Source organism: Thalassophryne amazonica, chromosome 1 (assembly GCF_902500255.1).
Source record: "Thalassophryne amazonica chromosome 1, fThaAma1.1, whole genome shotgun sequence".
NCBI lineage: Eukaryota > Metazoa > Chordata > Actinopteri > Batrachoidiformes > Batrachoididae > Thalassophryne > Thalassophryne amazonica.
The window spans coordinates 6,953,364-6,981,236 of NC_047103.1; the positions used below are offsets into that span (position 1 = coordinate 6,953,364).

At 41.6% G+C, this 27,873-nt stretch overlaps 2 protein-coding genes across 3 annotated transcripts in view; both read left to right on the forward strand.

Moving 5' to 3' along the window:
• Window positions 1–4,673: 4,673 nt before the first annotated feature.
• prlh2 (prolactin releasing hormone 2) overlaps window positions 4,674–27,873 on the forward strand; it is a 47,276-nt gene continuing 24,076 nt past the window's right edge. The window contains exon 1 of the mRNA XM_034193350.1: window positions 4,674–4,798. The gene's annotated coding sequence lies outside the window, so the exon portion shown is untranslated. The remainder of the gene's footprint in view (window positions 4,799–27,873) is intronic.
• On the forward strand, window positions 4,680–26,984 carry LOC117528097 (zinc finger protein OZF-like). 2 transcript variants are annotated; one of them, XM_034190684.1, is made up of 3 exons: window positions 4,686–4,798; window positions 23,429–23,491; window positions 25,283–26,984. In XM_034190684.1, exons 1-3 carry the CDS (start codon window positions 4,733–4,735, stop codon window positions 26,642–26,644), a joined length of 1,491 nt encoding a protein of 496 aa, XP_034046575.1. In that variant the 5' UTR covers window positions 4,686–4,732; the 3' UTR covers window positions 26,645–26,984. The 2 variants fall into 2 exon arrangements, with proteins under 2 accessions (XP_034046650.1, XP_034046575.1); XM_034190759.1 differs by lacking the exon at window positions 23,429–23,491 and having other exon boundaries at window positions 4,680–4,798.

Here is a 27,873-nt window from a genome sequence, read left to right on the forward strand (position 1 = left end):
GAGGGTCGCCAACACAAACACAACTCCCATCTCTGGATGGAGCTGCACCTTAAACAGAGAAAAAACAGAATCAGGCATCAGAAAGACAAAAAATACTGTATACTTTGCCAGCATTAATGGCCATGGCCTATGCAAAAATGTGATGTTGTCCTGAAGACCTAGTGTGCCCCCCCCATCCCCCCGTTGGAGAAGTGTGTGTATAGTCCCATACAATTGGGCGATATTTTCATGCAGCCATGTCACAGTGCTGGAGTAGGAACCTAACATAGACTGTCAATGGTTGCATCCTGGCTGCACATGAAATCCCTGAAAATTTATAGAAAGGTCATTGTTCATTGTACACCTACAATTTTTGAATTTTTGATGTTGTGACCTTCAAAACTAGGTCAAGTCATTCTTCATTGAACTTGACCAAGACCTTTAAGTGATGTATCCTTGCTTCCAGTTTGGTAAACCTGTCTTATTTCTTTGAAAAGTCATTGGGAGTACAGTGTTGTGGATATTTTGTCCCTATGACCTTCAAAATTAGATCAAGGTCAGTCATCGAAGTTGGCTGAGACCTTGAAGGGATGCATGTTTGCTGCAAAATTGCTGTATCTGTCTGAAATATTTGGAAAATTACTGAGAATACAGTCTTTCTCCACACAGAGACACTAGTTTTGGGCTCTGTGTCCTTCAGTATTTGGTCAAAGTCGCTCATCATTGAACTTAATGTAATCCCTGCTACAAATTTGGTAAACGTGTCTCATATGTATGAAAAGCAGGAGTACAGTGTTTTGGGTGGATGGAGGGACAGCATTTCTGTGTCTCCTAAGTCAGGGCAATGGGGACAAAAATGTATGGTGTCCGTCTCAGGGTGGTGGTTACAGCCAGGTAGGGGTCCATCCATTTTCTATACCCGCATACTCCAATAAGTTTAAAAATGCTGCTTTGAAAAGTATACTGCATTATTTGATGATAAAGATTGAAAAAGGTGTAGTTTGGACTGTGTATGACTGAATGTTATGGGGTAAACAGCAAAAATGGTGACCAAGGTCAATTTCAGTTGGTAAAAGGATGACAAGTTAAAGTTGGTCCAATTTTGTTAAAAAGTGATGAAAATTATTGGTTGAGCTAATAGGATTCTTAAAATGGATGGTTTGCACCATCTGTTACGCTAAGTTATGGGTTAATGTCATAAAATCCAATGGAACTCTGGATGTCGGTCTCAGAATTCCAACACTCGACCGCTTACACCACAGCATATCCCACTTCAGAATGGGTCATAGCGTGAAGTTATTTTACACACTGCATATGAAAGGCTATGGGGGAAAAACAGAACCCAAACACTAAACATATGGGATACTACGTATGAATAAAATTTTGTATTATTAATATGGCTTGGATGCCATAAGAAGTAGCAGAATGGCGCGGTCATATTAGTAGCCACTTTGAATATAATACACTACAAATGTATGTTCAAGTATTTTCATTTATGTATGTTGTATTTATTGCTGTAATTGTAATTTCATACTTATATTCACTACTAAGATAAAAATGTATCAAAGCTTTAAGTCAGGGGTAGGCAACCTGTTCCAGAAAGAGCCATGAGGGTGCAGGTTTTCTTTGCAGCCACTGACACCACCAGGTGATTTTACTGATTAATATCACTTTGAGCAGATGGAATCAGTTAATCAGTGAAATCACCTGGTGGGCAGTGGCTGCAAAGAAAACCTGCACCCTCATGGCTCTTTCTGGAACAGGTTGCCTACCCCTGCTTTAAGTGATTATGTTTTACATTATTTTTATTTGTTTAGCACATTTATGTATGTATGTGTATATATATACTCTCCTTATACAGCCAACATTGAGCACTTATTACATTTTGACATAAAAAGAAAATTCATCTCATCCATATAAATAAACAAAACTATGTTGTCTAATTTCTAAGTGAAATTTGCAGAAATGATATAAATCACATTTTAATATTGTATTGTGTGACAAACTCTTCACATTTGTTATTAATTTCTTTGAAACACTTAATAGGTTTCCATGAGTTGGAAATATTCTTGACATTATCATTGGACTTGTTGAAGAATGTAAAAATGGGCAGTTGTGCTCTTGATGACATTGTAATAGTGCTTATGTTATAGACAGTTGTTTTCACTGATATTAAACATTTGTCTTCAAACAAGCCTTTTTCTTCTTTTTTGGATATACAAAATATGTAATATACCATTCTTTTTGTTTGGTTTCCAGTTTTTATTAGAAATAATACAAATTTACTGTAAAGACATTATTAGTAGTAGTTGTAGTAGAAGCAGTAACAGTATTTACAATTGTAATCTGTGCTTGTCAGGAGAAATTCCATCCTTCTGGCAAACTTTTGTATCTTAAATCTCAGGATCTGTAAAACTCAAAATTGATAATTGTATACATTAATATTGAGAGGTTAAAGCTCTACATGTTAAAAAAAAACCAAAAAACTGATGAGCTCATCCCATCTGTGATCATCAGTCAAACCAGCAGGTGGTTTGACTCGGTGGCTGTAAAGAAAACCTGCTCTTTTGGCCCTTTCTGGAATGTCTTTGGACACCACAAGATGAGCTGACAGACAAAAATCAACTTACAGTTGCCCCTTGGCCTTATGGGCAACTTACTTATTATTATTAAAAGTAATATTATTTATTGTAACTCCATTTGCTTGCCAGATTCCCAGACTGTGCCAAAGGTTAATTTATCTCTGTACTTGTCTGCACCTTATTTAATGTATTTATTTAATAAACTTAAGTTGCATTTTTCTGAACTGTGGTTGTGGATTCTGTGTATTTTGTGGTGCTTTTGTATTTGTACTTTCTCAGATTTCCCTCTGAAGCTTCATAACGTTTGTTTGTTTTCTGGGGTGGTGGGGGGTACCTTGGTTTTTGGTCGGTGTTTCCGTCGGACCTCTGATGCGGACAGACCGCCGGCCGGATGTGGTGCTTCAGAAAAAAAATCGTCCTTCTGCGGCTGCTTCTGAGGTTCGAGTTTGAAGGTAAATGTGTTTTTTCAGGAGTAATTTCACCGTTTTCTTATGTTGCGCGTTTCAGGAAGATTACAGTGACGGCAGATAAAGAGGCGGAGCTTAACGCTTTGTTTTAATGACGTCACTGATAAACGTTCCAAATAAGTGACAATAAAACATTAATTTACACACAACAGCGGAAATCTGTTGCCAAATATTTTATTCTTGAAATCTAACGATTATTTTCATAACTAATTAATAGATCGATTATTTTCTTAGTCGATTAGTTGTTAGGACTGTAAACTGTCAAAAAATGAATAAAGCGAGAAAATGTCATCAGTGTCCTCCAGAACCCAAAGTGACATCAAATGTATTTTGTTGTTCACAGGCCAAAAATATTTATTCAGTTTAAAGTAGAAAAATAATCCAGAAATCATTTGGATGTATTTTTTTTAAATGGCTCAAGACGATCGGTTTTCAATATGTATTTGTTAATTAATTTAATAGTCTATTAATAATCTATTAATCTTTGCAGCTCCAATAAATGTGAGAAATTGTTTATTGGTTTATTCTAAATTCAGTTTTGCTTTCAGGCAGTGGTATTTGATTTTAATATTTGAAATAATTCACATTTAATTGTTGATTTGATATCAATCTCTTTCTACCAAAATGTGTCACAACCTTGGATTACCTTTTCAAATAAATTACCAAACAAACTTGGAGCATGTTTTTGGGTTAGAATTATTATTTTATGTATTTATTTTCGGAAATGACTTTTTGCTGTCCTCTTTTCACTTGGAGAAAAATCTTGGACATCTTAAATTACATAAAACAAAGATTGCTTTTTTTTTTTGCTTCAAAGTATTTCATGTGTAACAATTTACAGTTAAAATGTACAGAATATTCTCTCTAATTTCACACTTATGCATGTAAATTTCTGTGTGTTTTGGGCTCATTTCGATGGAAAATGTGTTTCTCTAAAATATTGTGTGCTGTAGTGCGTTTCGTTAGGGTTCTTGAAATTCTGAAATACCCTGAATGTAAATCCACAGTGAATTTTCCTTGAATTGTTGTGCAGCATAGATGGAACTCCTTCAGCTGCTGTGACATTTAATGCTTTCTGTCCTCACTCATCTTCAACTGCTTATTCCAATTAAGGGTCACTGGGAGCCTGGAGCCTATCCCAGCAGTCTTAGGGTGTGAGGGGGGTTCACCCTGAACAGGATGCCATTCTGTCACATGGCCACAGACAGACAGACAAACACATTCACACCACCAGCCACACACCTATGGACAATTTAAAGTTTCCAGTCCACCTAACCTGCGTGTCTTTGGATGTGGGAGGAAGCGGGAGCACCCGGGGGAACATACAAATTCCACACAAAAAGGCGGTGGGAATCCATTCCATGACCTTCTTGCTATGATGCAACAGTGCCAACCACTAAGCCACTGTGCTGCCCTGTTTTCTGTCCTGTTGAATAGAATTATGCATTCAGAGTTGTGTTTTAACACATAGAAATGAACTTGATATAGATTATGGAGGTGCAACAGTCTGCCTGCAGTCTGCAAAGCTTCACTTTAAAACTATTACTGTAATTCAATGAATTTTTTTCTGGTGATTAAACAGAAGGAAAACCCACCATGTTTTTTCCCATCTCTGATCAAGTAGATCCCTGAGCTGCCCTCTGATCAGCCATCTCTCTGTTTGATGCTTCAGCGCTGACGGGTAGGAAACGAGGCGCCCAGTGGATGGGCAGAGTGACGCCAGCATCAGAGCTGAGCAGCCGAGGAGCGAATATGAATTCTTCACAAGAGGTGAGAATAAATCAGTTGTTGTCCCTATGATTCTTAAAAACACGTCAGTTGTGATTATTTTAAGGATGTGTTCATTAGGTGCCATTTAATGAAAGCAGGATGGAAGGGACGGCTTTATGGCGCTCACCACCGATTTGACGTTTGTTTTCTTTTTTGGCCGTTAATACACAGTTGGGTTGTCACAATACAAGAATGTCAAACTCTATGTGGTACTTGATACTATTTCCAATACCACTGGGGAAAATGATAAAAACTGAGGGATATTTTTTAATAAAGATTAGAACAATACAATATAACACGAATGACCACAGTATTTTTAGGTTATCTGACATTTCAAAAATATAGTAACATTACTACAGTCATCACTCACTCACTCACTCATCTTCAACTGCTTACTCCAGTTAAGTGTCATGGGGGGCTGTAGTCTATCCCAGCAGCCATCGGGTGTGAGGCGGGGCTCACCCTGGACAGGACGCCAGTCTGTCACAGGGTCACATACAGACAAACAAACACATTCACACCTACGGATAATTTCAATTTTCCAATCCACCTAACACATCGTCAGACACGCTCCCCTCACCTTGTGCGAAAAAGAAATCTGGCTTGGGCTATGGCCAGAAACACTGGGTCTGAGGCTGATTGGCTTACGTTCAGGAGACTCAGAAATCATTTTACTTTTTTGATTAAAAAAAAAAAACCCAAATCCGATTTTTATCTCTCAACAACAACAGAAAACTTACGTAAATGACCCCAAAAAATTTTGGAAGGTGATTAAATCCATCTCAGCCGACAAGAATCATAGCGACCTCCCATCTAGTATTGTATATAATGACACCACTATACGTGATAGGGCTTCCATGCTTGACTGCTTTAATAAGCATTTTATCGCCTCTAGTTACGTGTGCTCTAAATCTTCCCCCCCAGCTGTCTTACCAGCCTCACGTCCAGTGCCCCCTGATCCAGATGATGGTCACATACCTGTTGGTCAGCCTTTTTGTTTCACATTGTTCACAGTGGAAGAAGTCCATAGAGCTCTCCTTTCTCTGGATATTACAAAATCTGCTGGCCCAGATGGTTTAGAACCTTGGTTTTTAAAGTTAGCTGCGGATTTAATTGCTAAACCTATCTAATGTATTTTCAGTCTCACAATCACCAGTAATTGTATCCCTGCAATTTGGAAGGTTGCTCATGTTCTTCCTCTTTTAAAGGGGGTGATCCCACCTGTTTGAATAACTATCAACCTATTTCCAAGTTGTGCATTTTGTCAAAGGTCCTTGAGAGGTTGATAACTGATCAGCTGAAGGACTTTCTCCAAAAAAAAAAAAACACATTCTCTCTCCATATCAATCCGGGTTCAGGAAGCAACACAGTACCATCACAGCCTCCCTAAAAGTCAAAAGAAACAATTTTGTACAGCTTTTTGTTGACCTCTCTAAGACCTGTGACACTGTGGGTCATTCCATCTTGAAACAATGATTTTTTTAATATTGGTTTGTCAAAACAAGCAGTGGGTTGGTTTGCGAACTATCTGACAGAATGCAATGTACACACTTCGGTGGCAGTTTCTCCACAATGTTAAAGGTCTCCTCTGGTGTGCCTCAGGGCTCTGTTTTAGGTCCAATTTTGTTTAGCATTTTTGTGGATGTACTTGGCAGAAATGTCACTGATGCTAAATTCCATTTTTATGCTGATGACACTCTTATTTACTGTTGTGGCTCCACCCTTGCTGAGGCCATTGGCTTTTTACAGACCGCCTTTAACCTTTTGGAACGCCAGCTTGTAAATTTGAAACTCATTCTTAACGTTTCTAAAACTAAATTTATGATTTTTTCAAATGGCAGGAAGACACCCGAGCCCCCTCCTAATGTGTTCTCCCTGCAAGGATACACGATTGAGCTAGTGGGTGTGCTGAATGATAACAGGCTTTCTTTTTTAAGTCTCATATAGAGAACCTGATCAAGAAAACTAAAGCTAAAACTGTTTTTTTTTTTATCGTAACAGGACATGTTTTAGCTTTGCCGCTAGGAAGAATTTGGTAGCTGTCACCTTTCTTCCTTTATTGGATTACGGCAACCTTCTTTATATGCATGCCCCTGCAAATTGTCTCCAATCTTTGGACTCTGTGTATCACGGTGCCCTGAGGTTTGTTACATGTTGCAAAACCTTCACTCACCATTGTACTTTATATAGCAGAGTTGAGTGGCCCTCGTTGGCTGTACCTCGTCTCTCAAACTGGCACATTTTTATTCACAAAGCAATCTTAGGTCTACTCCCCCAATATCTATGTGGCTGCATTCTATGTTCTCCTCTTGAAACTTTGTTTTTAAGCTGCTTTCTTGGCCAGGCTTCCCTTGGAAAAGAGATCTTTGTGTCTCAATGGGATCAACCTGGTTAAATAAAGTTTTAATAATAAAAAATAATAATCTAACCTGCATGTTTTTGGATGTGGGAGGAAGCTGGAGCACCCGGCAGAAACCCACACAAACACAGGGAGAACACGCAAACTCCAGACACCAAAAGGCCACAGGTGGGAATCGATCCCATGACCTTCTTGTTGTGAGGCAACAGTCCTAATCACTAATCCACCGTGCTGCCCCCATTGCTACAGTACATATGTTAAATATTTTTTGACATTTGTTCTGTATTATCAGCACTTTAATTTTGTATTTTTGTGCATTGTTGCAGTGTTCCTTTTATTATTGGCATTTATTCTTTTATTCTTAGTTTATTTTGTTTGGTGTTTTAATTCTTGGAAAGGTCCTACATACTAAATAGTCATTATAGTAGTAATTATTATTATAAATAAAGAACACTTGATTTTTCAGTATATAAGTCACAGGGCCTCCCAACCCAGAAAAAAGAAAAAAAAAAAAGACTTGCACACTAGAAAACACAGTATATTATATTGAGGTAATGTCTTTGGCCACAATTTTGTTATTAGCAGTAAAGTTGTGTCACAACTGGCTGTCTCTCAGTCCAACCTAGGAGAGCAGTCAGAGCATTTTATTTTTTGTTTTTTTTGTGCTTGGACTTTAATGGCAGATAAACGAGTGAGGGGAGGGGCTTTGTGCCTCTGCAGCCATGCTGTGTGAAGTTGTGTGTTAAACTGGAGGAGGCAACGATGGTATTGTTGGTATTGATTCTACTGCAAATAAATATCTATTCTGATTGGATTATTTAGTACAGATTAGTATCAGTATTGTTGTTTTTCTTTTTTCTTTATTTTTGACAACCCTTATACCCAGCAGCATTACTGTTGTTATGAAGTCTACTCAGAATTTCCTGTATTGCTTAATGTACAGTGGGGAAAATAAATATTTGATCCCCTGTCAGTTTTGCAGGGTTTCCCACCTACAAAGAATGGAGGGGTCTGTAATTTTTACCGTAGGTACACTTCAACTGTGAGAGACAGAATCAAAAAAAAAAAAAATCCAGAAAATCACATTGTATGATTTTTAAATAATTTGCATTTTATTGCATGACATACGTATTTGAACACCTACCAACCAGCAAGAATTCTGACTCACACAGACCTGTTAATTTTTCTTTAAGAAGCCCTCTTATTCTGCACTCTTTACCTGTATTAATTGCACCTGTTTGAACTTGTTACCTGTATAAAAGACACCTGTTTACACAATCAATCACACTCCAGTCTGTCCACCATAGCTAAGACCAAAGAGCTGTCTAAGGACACCAGGGAAAAAACTGTAGACCTGCACAAGGCTGGGATGGACTACAGGACAACAGACAAGCAGCTTGGTAGAAGACAACAACTGTTATGTTTATTTATTAGAAAGTATAAGAAACACAAGATGACCTTCAATCTCCCTCAGTCTGGGATTCCATGCAAGATCTCACTTTGTGGGGTAAGGATGATTCTGAGAAAGCTCAGAACTACACAGGAGGACCTGGTCAGTGATAGAGCCCGACCGATATATCGGCCAGCCGATATTATCGGCCGATATAAGCCCTTTTCAAAGTACTCGCTTTTACTGAGTTACTGAACAGTTACTGAAATGTTTGTTAGAGCCATTTTTTTCTATGTTGTAAGGAATATGTACATTTATGTAGTTAGAGTTTATATTTAGAATTACAGAATTTAAGTTAATTTAGGAACATAAGAATTTATTGTATACATATTTAGGAATATAAGAATTGTTTTATAGATATTAGATATCGTGGTGCAATTTGATTGGCTGCTGATTTTATAAAAACCACCAGGACGCATGAAGAACGTCAGAACAAAAGCCGCGAGCCATAGAAGCATCAGTCTTTTGACCGTCACATTGCATAGAGATAATTATGTAGATAGGAGTTAAGAATTCACCTTTTGTTTTGTATGAGTTTAAGTTCCAGTAAAGAAAGACATCAAACTTAAGTTTCGGATTCAAGACTTTTATTTCTGTTGTTGTGTCGCGTCTGAAAGTACTTCGAGGCTCAAGGCTAGTGAGTCACCTGCAGTCACATAAAAGTCAAAAGACTCGCCCAAACCCACGAGGGTTGCCGAGCCACTACGGAGGTAAGCTAACGAGCTTGGAGGAAGAAATAAGAAGCTGGATGTTGCTTGCTCAGTAAGAAGACAGAATGAATTGAAATCGCCTGCAAGGTTTGAGAGGAACTGAAGCATTAAAAGAAACACCTCGACTGCACTGCTGGCTGAAGCAAGCTTTCCCAGGGTCAGGTCTGATATTCTGGACTCATTTCCGTTAGCCTGCTATGCTAATTAGCCCGCTAGCTACCCTGCTAAACTGACTTTGGAAAACTTCAGTAAATGCCCAAAGCAGGATTTCCAGCGCAGAAAGTCATTCATGTTTATGCCAAACGATCTCACTCAAGCAGAAACTCTTTTCACAAGTGTCTGAATGTATTGGAAGAGTTTAGAAGCTGTGAGGAATTTGGATAATTGTCACAGTTAATGTATGAAGATTTATGAATGAAACACGATGGCTGAAACAAATGCAGATGCGTTTAATGACCAGAAGAGGGCTCTAAAGCTCACGGAATGGGCTGTGGAGGAGAAAATGAGATTAAAAGATGAGAGAAGGGGAAAGTTGGCACAGCTAACAAAGCTACGAAATGAGATAGAAACATTGAAACAAGATGAAAGCAATGTTGAAAACTTAAAATGGGACATTCTGCCCAAGCTGGAAAGATGTTTTAGAGAGTATAAACGTCTTAATGAAGATTTATGTGAGCTTATGAGTGAAGCTGAACAAAATACTGATCAGGAGACGTTTCAATGCAGATGTGAAGAATTAAAGGCATTCATAAACAAACTACATGAATGGATTGAAAATGTGAAAACACATTATCATGAGGAGGAAGATGATGTTAGGCCACAGGATAGTGTTTCCGTGGCTCACTCAGTTAGGAGCCGTGCATCGCACCAATCTAACATCAGCTCAGCGCGTTTGAAACTCAAAGCAGAGCATGAAGCACTGCTAGCAAAAGCAGCAGCCCTAGAAAAGAAAAAAGAGTTTGAGCAAGAAGCAGCGCGCTTGAGAACAAGAAAGGAAGAGTTGTGGATTGAAACTGACCTTGCCGCTTCACATGCCAAATTAAAAATTTGAGGAATATGAAGACGCTCAGGAGTCTATGGATGATTTACTGAACCCAGTAACAAGGCTTAAAGCTGAACCTAAGTATGTGACTGAAAGCAAAGAGAAGTTTACTAGCCATGACTATGGACATATTGGAGCTGCAAAGCTACTGCATGATGTCAAGCCTAAATCAGCTGCGCCAGTTGTTTCTTCAGAGAGGACAAGCATACAGGCAAATGACCGACAACACTCAAAATGCTAATTTCGCTGATGACCTGTATCGAGTGCTACAGCATCAAAATCAAGTGACTGAAATGTTCATCAAACAGTCTGACTCAACTGCCTCACAGAGGCATACCAGTATTCACAGGAGATCCTCTGATGTACAGGTCTTTCATAAGAGCTTTTGAGCACGCTATCGACAGCAAGACAGACAGTCAGCAAGATCGCTTATACTACCTTGAACAGTTTGAGTGGGGAACCCCTTGAACTCATTCGAAGTTGTGAGCATATGAGACCAGACAAGGCTTACAGAGAAGCCAGAGCATTACTCGACCGTCATTATGGCGACGAACTGACAATTGCCAATGCTTATATCAAGAAAGCAATGGACTGGCCGCAGATAAAGCCAGATGACAGGAAAGGACTAAAAAACTTTGCCTTGTTCCTGATTGGATGTAGTAACAGTGTGTGACGTGGACTACATGGACGAGATGAATAATCCAACCAATATGAAGAACATCTTGTCCAAGCTTTCATTTAAGCTGAAAGAGAAATGGAGAGGTCATGCCTACGACATTTATGAGAGAACGAGGAAACGAGCCAGATTCCCCGACTTGGTGGACTTTGTGGATCACCAAGCCAAAGTTGTCAATGACCCACTGTTTGGTGATATCCTGGATGCCACCTCAGGTAAACAGGTAGACACAAAGAAGTCCAACTCAGGAAAAAGGAGAGTCAAAACGAAGCAGCATCGCTGTAAACGTGACTGCTACTGAGAAGAGCGCCACCAAAGGCCAAGTAGAGAAGAAAGCAGTTAAGTCAGCCAATGCTTTCCAAAGTCCCTGTTTGCTCTGCAAGAAGAACCATGCACTCAACGTGTCCAACAAGATCAAAGATAAGCCTTTGAACGAGAGAATTGACTTCTTGAAGTCACAAGGGCTTTGTTTTAGCTGTCTTACAGCAGGCCACCTGTCTAAGGACTGTAAGAAAAAGAGCTCATGCCCTGATTGTTCCTTTAAGCATCCTGCTATCCTGCACGTTGTGAAGGAAGATCCCACACCAGAAAAGAACAGTGCAGATGACAGCTCACCGAGTACGGCTGAAGTAACGAATGCTTTCGTGTCAGCAGGATGTGGAAGAGGTGACCAAACTGGGGCTGGGAACAATGCGTGTATTCTTCCCATCTTACCTGTGCAGATAAGACACAAGAAGGGCTCAAGTGTAACCAAAACGTATGCGTTCCTGGATCAAGGAAGCGACGCGACTTTCTGTACTGAGGACTTGGCAAAGAAACTGAACATCCGGGAAAGAAATGTGTATACACACCCAGACATACCTGCAAAGAGAACCAACGTACCACAGAAGAAAGATTTGGAGAAGTGGTCTTACCTGAGCCGAGTCCACCTTCCAAAACTGGAATCAGAGATCAGCCTTCTCATCGGTTCCAACGCTCACAAGGCTATGGCGCCATGGGAGATTAACAGCCGAAACGACAGACCGTACGCCGTGAAAACTGCTTTAGGGTGGGTAGTCAATGGACCCATCAGCAGATGCCAAGAGAAAGAACCTGATGATGCCGAGAGACAGTTTCTTAGTAAATCGCATCTCTGTTTTGAGCATAGAAGAAATGTTGATGAGGCACTATGATGCTGATTTCCCAGAACGCCGGTGTGAGGACAAGCAAGAGCCATCACAACATGACAAGCAGTTTATACACACTGTGACGACATCAGCACATCTGACCGATGGCCATTACACCATCAAGCTGCCTCTGAAGGAAGACTCTGTGAAGATGCCATGCAACCGTGGTATAGCTGAGCAACAGCTCAACAAGCGGAAATTTAACAGAAGTGCAGACTTCCTTCAAGAGTACAGCAGCTTCATGAACAACATTCTGGAGAAAGGCTACGCCACCAGAGTTCCAGATGAGCAGCTGAGTCGCAGTGATGGAAGAGTGTGGTTCATCCCGCACCATGGGGTGTACCACCCGAAAAAAAAAAGCTGAGGGTTGTGTTTGACTGCACAGCAACATACCAAGGAGTGTCGCTAAATGACAGACTGCTACAAGGGCTGGACCTTACAAACACACTAATCGGAGTGCTGCTGAGGTTCAGGCAGGAGCCTGTCGCACTGATGGCGGACATCGAATCCATGTTCTACCAGATACGGGTTCCAGTTGAAGAGGCAGATCTGTTGTGCTTCCTTTGGTGGCCAGGCGGCAATCTGAATGAACCAGTGGAAGAGTACATGATGCGCGTGCACCTATTCAGAGCCATGTCATCCCCCAGTTGCGCTTCGTATGCGCTCAGGAGACGGCACAAGATGCAGCTGCAACTACTTCACCAGAAGCCACAGCGACAGTCCTTAACAACTTCTATGTGGACGACTGTTTGAAATCAGTTGCCACTGAAGAGGAAGCTGTGCATCTTTTGAAGGAACTGACAGAGTTGTGTGCCAGTGGAGGGTTCCACTTGACCAAGTGGGTAAGCAACAGTAGGGCCTTGCTGTGCTCCATCCCTGGCGACGAAAGAGCAGCTGAAGTTAAAGATCTGGACTTGCAGCAGGACGAACTACCAGTCGAACGAGCGTTAGGCGTGCAGTGGTGCACAAGTTCGGATAGCTTCAAGTTCAAGATTCAGCTGCCTGACAAGCCATGCACAAGACGAGGCATCCTTTCACCTTAGCTCTGTGTATGACCCAATGGGTTTTTTGGCGCCACTGCTCCTACCTGTCAAGCTCATTCTGAGAAACCTTTGCAAAGAGAGAACAGGCTGGGATGAGGAAATCTCAGAAGCCACAACAAACATGGAAGAAGTGGCTAGCAGACCTTGACAAGCTGTCAGAATTCAGCGTGAGCAGATGTTTCAAGTCCAGCTCATTCGGACTCACCAAGGTTGCACAAATCCACCATTTTTCAGATGCAAGTCAAGATGGATACAGAGTTGTGTCATACCTCCTGTTGACGAATGAGCAAGAAGAGAAATGTGTTCGCTTCTTGATGGGAAAGTCCCGAGTTGCTCCGCTCAAGCAGGTTACGATCCCAAGAATGGAGTTGACAGCTGCAATGGTCTCAGTCAAGGTTGACCGGATGCTGAAAGAAGAACTTCAAGTTCCCTTGACAGATTCCATTTTCTGGACAGATAGTATGGCTGTACTAAGGTACATTGAAAATGACACTCTTCGTTTCAAGACGTTTGTAGCTAATCGCGTCTCTTTCATTAGAGAAGCTACCACAAGAGCTCAGTGGAAGTATGTCAACACCTCTCAAAACCCAGCTGATCAAGCTTCAAGAGGCTTAAAGATTGAGAGCTTCATGTCAAGCGACAACTGGTTTCAAGGGCCTTGCTTCCTGAGCGAGCCAAACAACTGGCCAGAGCAACCTGAACGGTCTACTTACCTGTCACAAAGTGATGAAGAGGTGAAGACATCAGCTGCTGTATCGTGCACAAATCCATTAGTCGACAACACAGATCCAGTAAACCAGCTTGTGGAGCATTACTCCAGCTGGTACAGACTAAAGAAGGCAACCGCGTGGATTCTGCGCCTAAAAGAGATACTACAGTACCTGAGTGAGAAAAGAATTAGAGAAAGCTGTGAAAGAGTCGGAACATGACACAGTGAAACACAAACCAATAGTTGAAGAACAAATGAACACCTGTCAGAAGAACCTGGAAAAGAGATTGCTCACGAGGAGTTATCCAGAGCAGAATTGGAGCTGATCAAATACAGCCAGAGACAAGCCTATGCTGAAGAAATAAAGTTCTACAGCAAGGAAACAAGAATGTGAAAAGAACCAGCCCAATTTTCAAATTGGATCCATACTTGCAAGATGATGTTTTGAGAGTAGGGGGCCGTCTGAACAGATCAGCGATGCCTGAGGAGGCCAAGCATCCTGTCCTTCTGTCTAAACAACACAGAATAGCCTACCTTATTCTCCACCATATCCACCTACAAACCAGATGCGGCGGCAGAAAACTTGTCCTGGCAAGACTAAGACAACGGTATTGGATACCTAGAGCCAATGCAGCAGTAAGAACCATGATCAGAGTGCAACCTCTGCAAAAGACTGCATGCAAAAGCTGGGGAACAGAAAATGGCAGACTTGCCACAAGACCGACTGCTACCCGACAAACCGCCTTTTACCAACACAGGATGGATTACTTTGGTCCTTTTGAGATAGAGGACGGGCCAAAGTCAAACACTATGGAGTGCTCTTCACATGCTTGACAGTCAGAGCAGTGCATATAGAAGTTGCATACTCCCTCGACACAGACTCATTAACGCTCTACGTCGTTTCCACGCCAGACGAGGCCAAGTGTCAATCATCCGTTCCGACAACGCCACTAATCTGGTCGGCGCAGAGAGAGAGTTAAGATAATCCTTGAAAGAATTGGACCAGTCTCGTATCAATGAAGCTATGATGCAGAAAGGAGTGCAGTGGCTGTTAAACACGCCTGCTGCATCTCATTACGGCGGTGTTTGGGAACGTCAGATTCGTACCGTGAGAAAAGTTCTGCGTTCTGTCGTGAGACAACAATCGCTAGACGATGGACTACAGACTTTTCTGTGCGAAGTTGAGAGCATCATCAGTGGGAGACCAATTACCACCAACACAGATGACCCCAACGACCTCGAGCCGTTGACCCCAAATCTACTCCTGATGAAGACGCATGCCACCTGGTGTGTTTGCTAAAGACAATGTCTATGCGCGGCGCTGCTGGAGACAGATCCAGTATATGACGGATTTATTCTGGAGGAGGTGGACCCAGGAATATCTGCCACTTCTGCAAGAGCGGCAAAAATGGCTTGGATTGAAAAGAAGCTTCAAGGTTGGAGACGTCGTCCTTGGCTTGCCTCTACTGGTGGTTGGCTCTCACTGCGGTATTGTATCACTTCCTGTTCTGGAGCACAGCGGTGTTCTGCTGTATCTGTTAGCTGTTTAATCTGCGCAGTTAGATTGATCTAGATAACGATTTGTTTCAGTGTAATCTTCAGGTGCCTTAACTAAAGCACTCCCTCTGCTGAATCACCTCTAAATTATTTAGACATTATTCACTTTGTGTGTTTTTAGGAATCTGCTAGCTTAGCGCAGCTACTAGCTCTTAGCCGATTTGACGGCTTCTCCTGTCTCTCCCGCACTTTTCTGCTCTGGGTGTGAAATGTTTAGTTATTCCTCTGCCTCCTTTAGCAGTAATGGTACTTGTAATAAGTGTAGCTTTGGAGGCCAGGCTGGGCGAATTGGAGACTCGGCTCCGCACCGTGGAAAATTCTAAAGCTAGCCAGGTCCCTGTAGTCGGTGCGGACCAAGGTAGCTTAGCCGCCGTTAGTTCCTGAGCAGCGGGAAAGCAGGCCGACTGGGTGACTGTGAGGAGGAAGCGTAGCCCTAAACAGAAGCCCCGTGTACACCGCCAACCCGTTGACATTTCTAACCGTTTTTTCCCCACTCGGCGACACACCCGCCGAGGATCAAACTCTGGTTATTGGCGACTCTGTTTTGAGAAATGTGAAGTTAGCGACACCAGTAACCATAGTCAATTGTCTTCCGGGGGCCAGAGCAGGCGACATTGAAGGAAATTTGAAACTGCTGGCTAAGGCTAAGCATAAATTTGGTAAGATTGTAATTCACGTCGGCAGTAATGACACCCGGTTACGCCAATCCGAGGTCACTAAAATTAACATTGAATCGGTGTGTAACTTTGCAAAAACAATGTCGGACTCTGTAGTTTTCTCTGGGCCCCTCCCCAATCGGACCGGGAGTAAGATGTTTAGCCGCATGTTCTCCTTGAATTGCTGGCTGTCTGACTGGTGTCCAAAAAATGAGGTGGGCTTCATAGATAATTGGCAAAGCTTCTGGGGAAAACCTGGTCTTGTTAGGAGAGACGGCATCCATCCCACTTTGGATGGAGCAGCTCTCATTTCTAGAAATCTAGTCAATTTTCTTAAATCCTCCAAACCGTGACTATCCAGGGTTGGGACCAGGAAGCAGAGTTGTAGTCTTACACACCCCTCTGCAGCTTCTCTCCCCCTGCCATCCCCTCATTACCCCAACCCCGTAGAGACGGTGCCTGCTCCCAGACCAATAAAATCTATTTAAGCATAAAAATTCAAAAAGAAAAAATATAGCACCTTCAACTGCACCACAGACTAAAACAGTTAAATGTGGTCTATTAAACATTAGATCTCTCTCTTCTAAGTCCCTGTTAGTAAATAAGTGATATTAGTGATATAATTGATCAACATATTGATTTATTCTGCCTTACAGAAACCTGGTTACAGCAGGATGAATGTTAGTTTAAATGAGTCAACACCCCCGAGTCACACTAACTGCCAGAATGCTCGTAGCACGGGCCGAGGCGGAGGATTAGCAGCAATCTTCCACTCCATCTTATTAATTAATCCAAAACCCAGACAGAGCTTTAATTCATTTGAAATCATGACTTAGTCTTGTCCATCCAAATTGGATGTCCCAAAAAACAGTTTTATCTATCGTCCACCTGGTAATTACTGTGAGTTTCTCTGTGAATTTTCGGACCTTTTGTCTGACTTAGTGCTTAGCTCAGATAAGATAATTATAGAGGGCGATTTTAACATCCACACAGATGCTGAGAATGACAGCCTCAACACTGCATTTAATCTATTATTAGACTCAGTTGGCTTTGCTCAAAATGTAAATGTGTCCACCCACCACTTTAATCATATCTTAGATCTTGTTCTGACTTATGGTATGGAAATTGAAGACTTAACAGTATTCCCTGAAAACTCCCTTCTGTCTGATCATTTCTTAATAACATTTACATTTACTCTGATGGACTACCCAGCAGTGGGGAATAAGTTTCATTACACTAGAAGTCTTTCAGAAAGCGCTGTAACTAGGTTTAAGGATATGATTCCTTCTTTATGTTCTCTAATGCCATATACCAACACAGTGCAGAGTAGCTACCTAAACTCTGTAAGTGAGAGAGAGTATCTCGTCAATAGTTTTACATCCTCATTGAAGACAACTTTGGATGCTGTAGCTCCTCTGAAAAAGAGAGCCTTAAATCAGAAGTGCCTGACTCCGTGGTATAACTCACAAACTCGCAGCTTAAAGCAGATAACCCGTAAGCTGGAGAGGAAATGGTGTCTCACTAATTTAGATCTTCACTTAGCCTGGAAAAAGAGTCTGTTGCTCTATTAAAAAAAAAAAGCCCTCCGTAAAGCTAGGACATCTTACTACTCACTAATTGAAGAAAATAAGAACAACCCCAGATTTCTTTTCAGCACTGTAGCCAGGCTGACAGAGTCAGAGCTCTATTGAGCCGAGTATTCCTTTAACTTTAACTAGTAATGACTTCATGACTTTCTTTGCTAATAAAATTTTAACTATTAGAGAAATTACTCATAACCATCCCAAAGACATATCGTTATCTTTGGCTGCTTTCAGTGATGTCGGTATTTGGTTAGACTCTTTCTCTCCGATTGTTCTGAGTTATTTTCATTAGTTACTTCCTCCAAACTATCAACATGTCTATTAGACCCCATTCCTACCAGGCTGCTCAAGGAAGCCCTACCATTAATTAATGCTTCGATCTTAAATATGATCAATCTGTCTTTATTAGTTGGCGATGTACCACAGGCTTTTAAGGTGGCAGTAATTAAACCATTACTTAAAAAGCCATCACTTGACCCAGCTATCTTAGCTAATTATAGGCCAATCTCCAACCTTCCTTTTCTCTCAGAAATTCTTGAAAGGGTAGTTGTAAAACAGCTAACTGATCATCTGCAGAGGAATGGTGTATTTGAAGAGTTTCAGTCAGGTTTTAGAATTCATCATAGTACAGAAACAGCATTAGTGAAGGTTACAAATGATCTTCTTATGGCCTCAGACAGTGGACTCATCTCTGTGCTTGTTCTGTTAGACCTCAGTGCTGCTTTTGATACTGTTGACCATAAAATTTTATTGCAGAGATTAGAGCATGCCATAGGTATTAAAGGCACTGCGGTGGTTTGAATCATATTTATCTAATAGATTACAATTTGTTCATGTAAATGGGGAATCTTCTTCACAGACTAAGGTTAATTATGGAGTTCCACAAGGTTCTGTGCTAGGACCAATTTTATTCACTTTATACATGTTTCCCTTAGGCAGTATTATTAGACAGCATTGCTTAAATTTTCATTGTTACGCAGATGATACCCAGCTTTATCTATCCATGAAGCCAGAGGACACACACCAATTAGCTAAACTGCAGGATTGTCTTACAGACATAAAGACATAGATGACCTCTAATTTCCTGCTTTTAAACTCAGATAAAAGTGAAATTATTGTACTTGGCCCCACAAATCTTAGAAACATGGTGTCTAACCAGATCCTTACTCTGGATGGCATTACCCTGACCTCTAGTAATACTGTGAGAAATCTTGGAGTCATTTTTGATCAGGATATGTCATTCAATGCGCATATTAAACAAATACGTAGGACTGCTTTTTTGCATTTGCGCAATATCTCTAAAAATAGAAAGGTCTTGTCTCAGAGTGATGCTGAAAAACTAATTCATGCATTTATTTCCTCTAGGCTGGACTATTGTAATTCATTATCAGGTTGTCCTAAAAGTTCCCTGAAAAGCCTTCAGTTAATTCAAAATGCTGCAGCTAGAGTACTGACAGGGACTAGAAGGAGAGAGCATATCTCACCCATATTGGCCTCTCTTCATTGGCTTCCTGTTAATTCTAGAATAGAATTTAAAATTCTTCTTCTTACTTATAAGGGTTTGAATAATCAGGTCCCATCTTATCTTAGGGACCTCATAGTACCATATCACCCCAACAGAGCGCTTCGCTCTCAGACTGCAGGCTTACTTGTAGTTCCTAGGGTTTATAAGAGTAGAATGGGAGGCAGAGCCTTCAGCTTTCAGGCTCCTCTCCTGTGGAACCAGCTCCCAATTCGGATCAGGGAGACAGACACCCTCTCTACTTTTAAGATTAGGCTTAAAACTTTCCTTTTTGCTAAAGCTTATAGTTAGGGCTGGATCAGGTGACCCTGAACCATCCCTTAGTTATGCTGTTATAGACTTAGACTGCTGGGGGGTTCCCATGATGCACTGAGTGTTTCTTTCTCTTTTTGCTCTGTATGCACTACTCTGCATTTAATCATTAGTGATTGATCTCTGCTCCCCTCCACAGCATGTCTTTTTCCTGGTTCTCTCCCTCAGCCCCAACCAGTCCCAGCAGAAGACTGCCCCTCCCTGAGCCTGGTTCTGCTGGAGGTTTCTTCCTGTTAAAAGGGAGTTTTTCCTTCCCACTGTTGCCAAGTGCTTGCTCACAGGGGGTCGTTTTGACCGTTGGGGTTTTTCCATAATTATTGTATGGCCTTCACTTGCACTATGAGGCGCCTTGGGGCAACTGTTTTTTGTGATTTGGCGTTACATAAATAAAATTGATTTGATTTGTTGCTGATCCATCCCTGGCCAGGAATTGCTGGATGCTGGGCAGAATCACCAAGGTCATGCCAGACTCCAGAGCGGTAGTCAGAAGTGCTGAAGTCCGGACGAAGACCAGCACCATCCAAAGACCAATAACCAAACTTTGTTTATTGCAGGGAGAAGAATGAAAGACTTACCTGATTAGACATACTTACCTATATAGAACTTATCTGTAGACTACGACGATTACACTTACCTGAAAAGAGACAAAAAATGTAATAATTGTGTAAGATATGTAGTAAAGAAGGGTAATGGCTCTGAGTTTAAGTGTAAGTTGATAATTGATATGCTAAGGCCTAGTCAATTAGGGGCCGGGATATGTTAGACATTTTTTCTATGTTTTAAGGAATATCTACATTTATGTAGTTAGTTTATATTTAGAATTAATACTTTACAGAATTTAAGTTAATTTAGGAACATAAGAATTTATTGTATGCATATTTAGGAATATAAGAATTGTTTTATAGATATTAGATATCGTGGTGCAATTTGATTGGCTGCTGATTTTATAAAAACCACCAGGACGCATGAAGAACGTCGGACCAGAAGCTGCGAGCCATAGAAGCATCAGTCTTTTGACCGTCACATCGCATAGAGATAATTATGTAGATAGGAGTAAAGAATTCACCTTTTGTTTTGTATGAGTTTAAGTTCCAGTAAAGAAAGACATCAAACTTAAGTTTCGGATTCAAGACTTTTATTTCTGTTGTGTCGCGTCTGAAAGTACTTCGAGGCTCAAGGCTAGTGTGTCACCTGCACTCACGTTTGGCGGCATTATAAAATGTCCTTGCACCATTTGTCCAGTAGATGGCGCTCTGACGCTATTCAACTGAGAGCTGCTTACTCCCCTGCTTAAATGTGTTCATCACCAGTCCCCTGTAGTTCGCTGTCACACTGCACTGATCGGCTGACAAAAGCATACAGGTTTATAAAGATCTATACTCAACAAAAATATAAACGCAACACTTTTGGTTTTGCTCCCATTTTGTATGAGATGAACTCAAAGATCTAAATCTTTTTCCACATACACAATATCACCATTTCTCTCAAATATTGTTCACAAACCAGTCTAAATCTGTGATAGTGAGCACTTCTCCTTTGCTGAGATAATCCATCCCACCTCACAGGTGTGCCATACCAAGATGCTGATTAGACACCATGATTAGTGCACAGGTGTGCCTTAGACTGCCCACAATAAAAGGCCACTCTGAAAGGTGCAGTTTTATCACACAGCACAATGCCACAGATGTCGCAAGATTTGAGGGAGCGTGCAGTTGGCATGCTGACAGCAGGAATGTCAACCAGAGCTGTTGATCGTGTATTGAATGTTCATGTCTCTACCATAAGCCGTCTCCAAAGTTGTTTCAGAGAATTTGGCAGTACATCCAACCAGCCTCACAACCGCAGACCACATGTAACCACACCAGCCCAGGACCTCCACATCCAGCATGTTCACCTCCAAGACGTCTGAGACCAGCCACTTGTACAGCTGCTGAAACAATCGGTTTGCATAACCAAAGAATTTCTGCACAAACTGTCAGAAACCGTCTCAGGGAAGCTTATCTGCATGCTCGTCGTCCTCATCGGGGTCTCGACCTGACTCCAGTTCGTCGTCGTAACCGACTTGAGTGGGCAAATGCTCACATTCGCTGGCGTTTGGCACGTTGGAGAGGTGTTCTCTTAACGGATGATGCCAAGGAGATGTTTTGCACTGCATGAGGCATATGGTGGTCACACCAGATACTGACTGGTATCCCCCCCCAATAAAACAAAATTGCACCTTTCAGAGTGGCCTTTTATTGTGGGCAGTCTAAGGCACACCTGTGCACTAATCATGGTGTCTAATCAGCATCTTGATATGGCACACCTGTGAGGTGGGATGGATTATCTCAGCAAAGGAGAAGTGCTCACTATCACAGATTTAGACTGGTTTGTGAACAATATTTGAGGGAAATGGTGATATTGTGTATGTGGAAAAAGTTTTAGATCTTTGAGTTCATCTCATACAAAATGGGAGCAAAACCAAAAGTGTTGCATTTATATTTTTGTTGAGTATATATCCTTATCCTGAACCTATATGTAAGTTGCAGCAACAAGAGGTACAAGATCTGATGTATTTCACAACTTTTTAAGGATATGTATTTGCTAATTTCACAAAGATTTAATCTTGATTGCATTTTTTGAACTTGAAAATTCTTCTGTTATAAAGTTAATCAATATGAGGACAAAGCTTCAGATTTTAGCTCATACCTTTTCGTTAAGGGTCCAAAAAAGAACATTTTATTCATTTACAAAAATATCGGCTGATTTATCAGCAAATCAGACGATTTATCGATTATCTGCATTTTTTTCATCCAAATATCGTTATTGGCATCGGCCTCAAAAAATCCATATCGGTCTGGCTCTAGTCAATGACCTGAAGAGAGCTGGGACCACAGTCACAAAGATTACATTAGTAACACATGATGCTGTCATGGTTTAAAATCCTGCAGGTCAGCAAGGTCCCCCTGCTCAAGCCAGCACATGTCCAGGCCCGTTTGAAGTTCACCAGTGACCATCTGGATGATCCAGAGGAGGCATGGGAGAAGGTCATGTGGTCAGACGAGACCAGAATAGAGCTTTTTGGAATCAACTCCACTTAACATGTTTAGAGGATGAGAACAACCCAAGAAAATCATCCCAACCATGAAGCATGGGGGTGGAAACATCATACTCTGGGGGTGCTCTTCTGCAAAGGGGACAGGACGACTGCACCGTATTGAAGGGAGGATGGATGGGGTCATGTATTGTGAGATTTTGGCAAACAACCTCCTTCCCTCAGTAAGAGCATTGAAGATGGGTCATGGCTGGGTCTTCCAGCATGACAGTGACCCCAAACACACAACCAGGGCAACTTAAGGAGGGGCTCCATAAGAAGCATTTCAAGGTCCTGGAGTGGCCTGGCCAGTCTCCAGACCTGAACTAAATAGAAAATCTTTAGAGAGAGCTGAAACTCCAAACCTGAAGGATTTGGAGAAGATCTGTATGGAGGAGTGGACCAAAATCCCTGCTGCAGTGTGTGAAAACATGATCAAGAACTACAGGAAACATCTGACCTCTGTAATGGCAGACAAATGTTTCTGTACCATTTGTTAAGCTCTGTTTTTCTAGGGGATCAAATACTTATTTCATGCAATAAAATGCAAATTAATTATTTAAAAATCATGTGATTTGTCTGGATTTTTTTTTTTTTTTTTTAGATTGTCTCTCACAGTTGAAGTGTACCTATGATAAAAATTAGACCTCTCCATTCTTTGTAGGTGGGAAAACCTGTAAAACTGACAGGGGGTCAAATACTTATTTTCCCCACTGTAATTGTTTTTTTTTTTTTTTTATTTGATGCTTTTTAACTTACATTTATTGATTAGGAAGAAGCCCTTATCCAAAGCTACGTAGACTTCACACACCAATGTGAGGAGCTACCATGCAAGGTAACTGTGCAGACGGGGAGTAATTTCAGGTCTTTGAGCATGACCCTGATGTCCAGACAATGAACGGTGCCTCCAGAAAGTATTCACAGCACTTCACTTTTTCCACATTTTATGTTACAGCCTTATTTCAAAATAGAGCAAATTTTTTCCCCTCGAAATTCTAGTCACAACATCCCATAAGGACAACATGAATGTTTTTTTTTTTTTTAACATTTGGATATTTGTTAAAAACTAAGAAATCACATGTACATAAGTCTTCACAGCCTTTGCTCAATACTTTGTTGATGCACATTTGGCAGCAATTACACCTTCAAGTCTTCTTGAATATGATGCCAGAAGCTTGGTGCACCTATCTTTGGGCAGTTTTGTCCATTCCTCTTTGCAGCACCTCTCAAACTCCATCAGGTTGGATGGGGAGTGTCGGTGCACAGACATTTTCAGATCTCTCCAGCGACGTTCAATCAGATTCAGGTCTGGGCTCTGGCTGGACCACTCAAGGACATTCACAGAGTTGTCCTGAAGCCACTCCTTTGATATCTTGGCTGTGTGCTTAGGGTCATTGTCCTGCTGAAAGATGAACTGTCACCCCAGTCTGAGGTGAAGAGCGCTCTGGAGCAGGTTTTCATCCAGGATGTCTCTGTACATTGCTGCATTCATCTTTCCCTCAATCCTGGCTAGTCTCCTAGTTCCTGCTGCTGAAAAAAAAAACACCCACAGCATGATGCTGCCACCACCATCCTTCACTGTAGGGATGGTGCCTGGTTTCCTCCAAACATGACACCTGGCATTCACACCAAAGAGTTCAATCTTTGTCTCATCAGACCAGAGAATTTTGTTTCTCATGTCTGAGACTCCTTCAGGTGCCTTTTGTCAAACTCCAGGTGGGCTGCCATGTGCCTTTTATTAAGGAGTGGCTTCCGTCTGGCCACTCTACCATACAGGCCTGATTGGTGGATTGCTGCAGAGATGGTTGTCCTTCTGGAAGGTTCTCCTCTCCACAGAGGAATGCTGGAGCTCTGACAGAGTGGCCCTTCTCCCCTGATCACTCAGTTCAGACTTGCGGCCAGCTCTAGGAAGAGTCCTGTTGGATCTGAAATTCTTGCATTTATGGATGATGGAGGCCACTATGCTCATTGGGACCTTCAAAGCAGCAGAAATGTTTCTGTACCCGATTTGTGCCTCCAGACAATCCTGTCTCAGAGGTCTACAGACAATTCCTTTGATTTCATGCTTGGTTTGTGCTCTGTCAACTGTGGGACCTTATATGTAGACAGGTGTGTCTTTCCAAATCATGTCCAACCAACTGAATTTACCCCAGGTGGACTCCAATTAAGCTGTAGAAACATCTCAAGGATAATCAGTGGACACAGGCTTCACCTGAGCTCAATGTTGAGCTTCATGGCAAAGACTGTGAATACTTATGTACATGTGATTTATTAGATCTTGTTTTTTTTTGTTTTTTTAATTAGCAAAAATCAAAAAATCTTTTTTCACATTGTCGTTATGGGGTGTTGTGTGTAGACATTTGGGGGGGGGGGGGGGATGAATTTTATACATTTTGGAATAAGGCTGTGGAAAAAGTTAAGCGCTTTGAATACCTTCCGCATGCACTGTACATTATATTATTGGTTCCTTTATTATCTGTACTATATCTGTTATATATAACACATAGTAAATAAAAGTCTAATAGTAAAAGTACAATAGCTTGCAGGCTTCTGAAATGCCTTTTCCTCATCTGCCACTTGCTGTTGTCCTTGTTTCTTCACAGTATTTTTCTCTTTGTCACTGTAGAAGCTGAGCAGCACAGATGAACATGAACCTCAGCCGTGTCACAGCGACACAACTTTCCCAATAAAAAAAACGTACGGCTGTGACCAGTGTGAAAGAACGTTTAATCACATAGAAAGCCTCAAACGACACCAGCATACACATAGTGGAGATAACGTGCACCCCTGTGACCAGTGTGGGAGAGTTTTCAGCCGATCATCGGCCCTAAAAATGCACCAGAGGATCCACACTTGGGATAATCTATACTCCTGTGGCCAGTGTGGGAAAGCTCACAGCATGCAAAGTGAACTGATACGACACCAAAGAATGCACACTGGAGAGAAACCGTACTCATGCGACCAGTGTGAAAAATCCTTCAGCTTGTCACATAATTTAAAAAGACACAAAAGAACCCACAGTGACTATAAACCGCACATTTGTGACCAATGTGGGAAAGCTTTCTGCATGTCAGGAAACTTGAAACGACACCAACTCAGCCACAGTGGATTTAAACCCTATGAATGTGACCAATGCCAGAGAGCTTTCTCCAAATTTTTTGACTTAAAAATACACCAAAGAATCCACACGGGAGAGAAGCCATACACTTGTGACCAATGTGGGAAAGCTTTCAGCTTGTCACACAATTTAAAAAGACACCAACTCACCCACAGTGAAGAGAAGCCGTTCACCTGTGAGCAGTGTGGGAGAGCTTTCCGCTTGTTACGGGAGTTAAGTCGGCATCAAATCGTCCACAGTGGAGAAAAGCCGCATGTCTGTGACCAGTGTGGGAGAGCTTTCTACTTGTTAAGCGAGTTAACGCGACATCAGCTTGTCCACACTGAAGATAAACAGCACACCTGTGCCCAGTGTGGGATGGCTTTCAGAAGGTTGAGTAACTTAAAAAGACACCAGCTCATCCACAGTGGGGAAAGGCCACACATCTGCGGCCAGTGTGGGAAGAGTTTCCGTCAGTTATCGACGTTTCAGTATCACCAGCGGATCCACTCGGGAGACAAACCCTATCAGTGCCGATTCTGTGAGAAACCCTTCATCGTTTTATCGCAGCTTAAAATCCATCTACGCGTTCACACTGGAGAGAGACCGTACAGCTGTGACCAGTGTGAGAAGAGTTTCAGCCAGAGGAGTTCATACATAACGCACAAACGTGTGCACGCGAGTTACAAACCGTATCAGTGCCCGTTTTGTACGAAAAGGTTCACGTTATCGTCCAAACTCAACCAACATAAACTTATCCACACAGGGATCAAGAAGTACTGGTGTGGACAGTGTAAACGAAGCTTCGCCGGTTTGGGTCACTGGAAGAGACGGAAGACGTCGAAGCTGGGAGAGGCCTGTTCTTCTGATTGGATGATCAAGCTCGCTTAGAAAGTGGCTTCGCTGCTGGCGCAGAGACTGTCCGGTGTTTGCTGCACACCAATATTGTGGTCATTTATATTCAGCTAGTTTAAAAATAAGAGTGCACCTGTGGGCAGGTTTTATCACTTCCCAGTATATCGCATGCTGAAGCAGCGCTAACGGTCCTCAGCACGGCTTCATTAGTTTTACTCATTCTCCCTCTTCTCATTGAGCCTTATGCAATAATATTTTTTATTCTTAAATCCTTCTTACTTTTCTTTTTAGTGCAGCAGATAAGTGTAAGAATGATTCAGTTGATGATACAAGCACCACATTTGGTATAAATACTTCTGAGAAGTCCTTTTCTTCAGAAAGCCGTTAGTGACATGAAATATTGAAATGTAAATAAATGGACTGCATTTATATAGCGCTTTTCCATCTGCATCAGATGCTCAAAGCATGCCTCACATTCACCCTGATGTCAGGGTGCTGCGGGATTTGAACCCATGATCTTCTGGACTCAAGCCCAACACCTTAACCACTAGACCATCACCTCCCTTGTGGAATAGCCTGTTTGCGCAAATAAAACACTTTGGCAAGCAAATATAGGCGATTATGGTACTAAATCATTAAATGTGATGCTAAACACAAATGTCACATCTTAGGATATAATTTGACTTCTCTTCATTTTTTAAAGTAATTTATTTGTGCGGTGAGCCTGTTTTATACTGTTGTGTAAACTCACAAATTTACACAAAACATGGTTACATTGGAGACAGACCATCATTCCATGTCATTTTATTACATTGACACCACTTGACATTACATGAGGCCTACAAGTGTATCAAAATGACAGATTATTAAAAATTTAAGTCTTATATCTAATGTAAACACTAATTTACATTACAGTGTGGTACATAAAGTCTGTATTTCACATTTGCAGCTACATTTGCACTACCAAAGTTGTAACACTTGCATTTTCTTCTACAAAGCCTCTTGCACCCACATTTGGTCAACTATTGGCAGTGAGGTGTCATGTTCCTCCAAAGGACATGGCTGACTTTAAAAGCGATACTACTACCTGTGTGAAGTGACTGGGATGAGGATCAGCACCTCTAACTCTGAGGCCATGTTCTCAGCAGCAAATCGATGCATTGTGGTCTTGCACCAAGTGAAGGAGTTCAAGTACCTCTGGGTCTTGTTCACGAGTGAGGGGACAATGGAGCGTGAGATTGGCCGGAGAATCGGTGCAGCAGGGG